This window comes from Pteropus alecto, unplaced genomic scaffold (genome assembly GCF_000325575.1).
Source record: "Pteropus alecto unplaced genomic scaffold, ASM32557v1 scaffold139, whole genome shotgun sequence".
NCBI lineage: Eukaryota > Metazoa > Chordata > Mammalia > Chiroptera > Pteropodidae > Pteropus > Pteropus alecto.
The window spans coordinates 2,476,642-2,481,468 of NW_006443567.1; the positions used below are offsets into that span (position 1 = coordinate 2,476,642).

Below are 4,827 nucleotides of genomic sequence, written 5' to 3' on the forward strand. Positions count from 1 at the left end.
TACTAGAGCCAAAAAAAAAAAAAAAAAAAAAACCCAAAAGTCTAAACTGACACAGTAAGTTTGTTTTCTGGTGACAGTAAAAATACTCTTTTGTTTTAAATTGCCATACTCTAAATTTTCTTTTTTTTTCAGGGCCAAGAAAGAAGGTATAGCAGTCAAGACATCCAAGTCATCCAAAATATCAATCAATGAATCCAAGACGGCCAGTCCATGCACTTTAGAAACAGAATCCATGCTACTCAATGTAGAGAAGTCATCTGAACCCTCAAGTCCAGAGAAGACATCCACACTATCCAGTACAGAAAAATTAATCAAGCCTTCGAGTCCAGAAATGCCATCGAGACCATCTAGTACAGAAAAGTTAATCAGACCATCAAGTCAAGAAATGCCATCATCTCACCTGGAAAAGTCACATAGAACATGCAGTCTAGAGAAGTCACATAAGCTAACTTGTTCCCATAAGCTAGTCAATCAAGTCAGTTCGTCCTATTCAAATATGGCAGTCAAGTCACCTTGGCCAGCCAGTCTACAATATCCAGTCAAGCCAACTGAGTCATCTTGTCCACCCTGTCCACACAATCAAATTTTGGTACCCACGTCATCTAGTTTGCAGAAATTTGGAACCAGGATGTCCTTTGGACATTCTAACATAAAAACATTAGTTAGCGTAGGTAGGGCAGAAGTGTTATCTAGCCCTCAATCAGTTAAGTCCTGTCAATGCTACCAGGAAAAATGCCTTATGTGCAAAACTACTTCTAAGTCTTTGTCCAATGATATTTCTAAGCCCAAGAAGACAAATGCTCAAAACCCACCTTTTCTATGTGAAATGAAGCCTTTTTCCAAGTCCTTTCATAGGGTAGATTCTAGAGACAATGTAGTCTATGGCAATGCGAGTGACAGTGACAAGATTACATATGACAGTGAGGATGACAGTGATAGGGAGATAATCATTATTTGCAACAGGAAACCCAATGAAGGCACCCCAAATAATTAAGGGCTCAATGAAAATAAAAACCACCTGTGAAGAAGCAAATGTATACCAACTATTTCATCATCTACAGATCACTACAGAGATTAGTCCTGTCCATCTTGGAAGCAATTTATTTGAAAAATATTAATTAAATGCATAACATAGCAAATGATTTTATGGTAATTATCATTGCATTTTAAAGACAGAAGGCTCTTTCGATGTCCCTTACTTAGATCTGGTCACTTGTACGGGAACCATAAACATATACACATACACAAATCTAAAAAGAAATTGTATAACAGGTACCCTGGACTCCCCCTTCCCTTACATTAGCCGTCAATTAAAGCCCCACCCAATTAAGTTTATTTTTTAATGTTTACATATAGTTAGCTGTATGCTTGGTTCTGGCTGAGTTGGGAAAACTCCTGATAGCTATTTCTAATAGCACTGCCTCTTGTGACTGCTACCTAAGGTGAGGCTCCAGCCTCTATCACCCACCCCTAGGGTTCCATGACAGTCTAAGTATTCTAGTTTTCATAACTCTCAAGGCTTTTCATTATTTTTGTTACCCTTCAAAATGGTAAAATGATTTTGCCCTGTTGTACATTCTCAAAAGGTCCCATATGAAGGTCTGATTATCTAACCATTTTCCTTACATGGTACCTTCCCACTCTGAATCAATAGGGATGGAAAGGGGAAGGGAGAACCTTGGAATTATAACTTCCCCACTGATGAGATGTTATCCTTGCCTTCTTCCAGGAGCATGGATGAGAAAAGCAGGTAAAGTCTTAGATTCCCAGCCTATATTCTAGTACAGTGAGGTTAGTCGCCTATAACATCTAGCAGGCATAAGTTAAGTGGCAGTAGCTAGCTTGTACTGCATGTGTACTATTTGTCAGGCATTGTACTAGTGCCTTTATGTTTTGTGGGTCCAAAGGTCACAATCAAGTTTGCTGATTCACTGAAAGGACTCACAAGACTCAATAGCAGGTTATACTCATAGCTAAGCTTTAGTAGAGCAAAAAGAGACAGGCCAAGAACAACAGGAAAAATATATGAATCAGGAGGAATCCAGAGAGGTCAGGCACATGCTTTTGAGTACTTCCCCATCTGGGACCACTTAGGACATGCTTTCTCTAGCAACAAACTAGAGGGGCATGTGCAGAATGTCTCTGTCCAAGAAAGTCTGTTTGAGTCTCTGGGTCTGAGGCTTTTATTAAGAACTGGTCAAATAGGTACATCATGCTACATGACCAGCCATGGCAAGTGAAACTCAGGATCCCAACAATGAAACTAGAAGCATATCATCAGTGTTGACATTTATACAAAGCAATTTTGATAAGCTGATAAGGCATTGTCCATTGCTCCAGGTTTATAAAACATAATCAACAACCATTAACATAAGACATTATGAGAGCCAAATTCCCAGGTGTTGGCCAATAGTCAATCATGGTTCCAGATTCCCTTGAAGACATACAAGGACTAAACAACCAGAGTTGCTGTGTTAACACTTTCTCACACTTCACATATTTTATCAATGCCCAATAGTCCCCCATTATGTGGAGAATTATATGAGTTAACGAAGGCTCTCTAACATATAGTAAGATCACAACTAGTAATTGGTTGAATTGAGATAGTAATCTATGATTAGCTTATGCTCAAACTTTCATTATGCTCTACAGCCTTCTAACTACCAGTTTCTAGGGTACTTGCCCGTTCACGGATTACCCAATCCATTGGTGTGAACAAAATCCCTACTTGACCTTTAAGTAATCTGGCCATTCTCCCAGGCTACCAGGGCATATAAAGATGTATTATGTTCATTCAAATATGACTTCCCCATTGCCTCTGCCTCTAGTGGTGGTCCCCTGGTGGGGTCTGTATCCATCATGAAATTCACAGATGGCACTAAGTAGCTGCTTATGTATAAAAGTGTTAAAAGATGGTATATGCATTTAAAAAGCATTGTAGGAGATTACAGACTTGATTCTCTACTGGCATTACCCTTTTATAAAAGACAATCTATAAAGGGTTAGAATTGTTTTGGGTTAGAAAAGCCTGGTCTTTTTAAAATTCACAAATAGAAGCAAAAGTTCTGATCAAATATTTAAACTATTTACTATGAAAAAAGTTCAAACATATACAAAAGTAGAGCAAGTAGTATAGTGAACACTCATATAAGCATTGCTCAGATTCAGCAATTTATCACTACATGGCTAATCTTGTTTCATTTATATTACCCATTCTTCTCATTTATATCTTTAAAAGACAATGACTTTTAAAATACATAAACATAATACCATTAGCTCATCTAAAAAAATTAATAAAAATTTCTTAATATTTATTATCCAGTCAGTATTCAACTTTCCTCATCCCTCTCCTAATTTGTTTTTGGTTGTTTTGTTCAGATGATGTTGATCAGCATTTGACAGCATCTAAGACTAAGTTTTTTAAAATCAAAATTACAATTTCATGATCTAATCTGGCTTCTTATTGTAGGATGATTTTGGAGTTAATCTGAGCTGTCAGTAGCGTGGAAAATAGGAAAAGTTGAAATTGTATAGTTTTAGTTTAAATTCAACTGATATCTTGGTAGGCGAAGCCAAATAATCTAAGCTCTATTCTCTCTCCCATATGAAGCTAGAGACTTGTAATACTTTAAAAGCTGTGAATATTAATATCTAATAAAAATGACTAACTGCCAGTGACAACTAATGATAATGACATCTTAAGAACAAGTTATCTGCATGACTATGTATGTTCCCTTTTAAACCACAGTTAATTATAGAGTAGGAGTCTACAGAATATTTGAAGCTCTCTCAATATGCAAAATTCTAAGTGCATTAAAGGGGGCTTCACACATAAAACCAGTATAGCATATATAATAAAAATATGTACCATGAGTCAGAGAAGAATTTTGGCGAAAAAAAAATTACCAGTCAAAACTTGCTTGAGCTAATCATTAAAATAATTAAATCCTATCACTCCAATAGATAGTCTTTAGTAATTTTTGGGAATGTCCTGATTTAAGTGAGAGTCCCACATTTCTGGCCTTCTTGTGGCATTGTCTCATCTCTAATGGTACTTTACTCCTTCCTTCTTTCTTGCTCTGTTTCTTTCCCCTCGTTCAGCAAGAGTCAGTGCCATATGCTCAGTCAGCCCATGGCTTCCTTACATTTCAATTCTCCAGAGGCCACTGCAAAGCCAGTTTCAAGCATGATGCTTCCCTCTCAGACTATCCCCACTCTCTTTCTGTTGAATCCACCTTTCTTACACTCATCTCTGAAACTCAAACCTTGCTCCAGGCTATAAGACTGAAATGAATTATATTTTGCTCCTTTTATTCAGTACAGCTCTTTCTAAAAACCCATCACTTAAAAAAAAGTGCCAAAAGGTCAGATTTGAAACATTATTCACATATATTTTTCCAAAAGAAGTTATATAAACAAGGAGTTGAAAGGATGCTTAAAGATCCTCTCTTTTACCCTCCTCGAGGGAAAAGGAGCTATGAAGAGCTAAAAAAAATGCTCATTCAGCAAGAAGAGCACTTGGCACTAGGGTAGAAGAAGTGAGCTGACTGTGGCATAGTGCTGGGGATCACAGATCTTTAAATGGCCACTAAAAAATGTGATACACCAGATATAGGATGTTTATGTTGGTGTCAGGCAGGGACTTATTAAAAGTCTTCAGGTTTATCAGTTTCCAAATTCCTACAGTCCCTGCCTCATGTGTAATCACTAAGAACTAGAAGCAGCAAAGGAAGGGAGATAGAAATAGGAAAATAACTCTGTTGGAGCTTCAGTCAAATATCTCCTAATTGTAACCCATATACAACCCTCAATTATTCCTATGCTGCT

General features: G+C 37.2%; 1 protein-coding gene across 1 annotated transcript in view; it reads left to right on the forward strand.

Moving 5' to 3' along the window:
* Window positions 1–994, forward strand: part of CUNHXorf66 (chromosome unknown CXorf66 homolog) — a 2,891-nt gene extending 1,897 nt beyond the window's left edge. Inside the window, exon 3 of the mRNA XM_006924202.1 lies at window positions 133–994. Coding sequence (XP_006924264.1) covers window positions 133–994 — 862 coding nt within the window. The remainder of the gene's footprint in view (window positions 1–132) is intronic.
* Window positions 995–4,827: the final 3,833 nt, after the last annotated feature.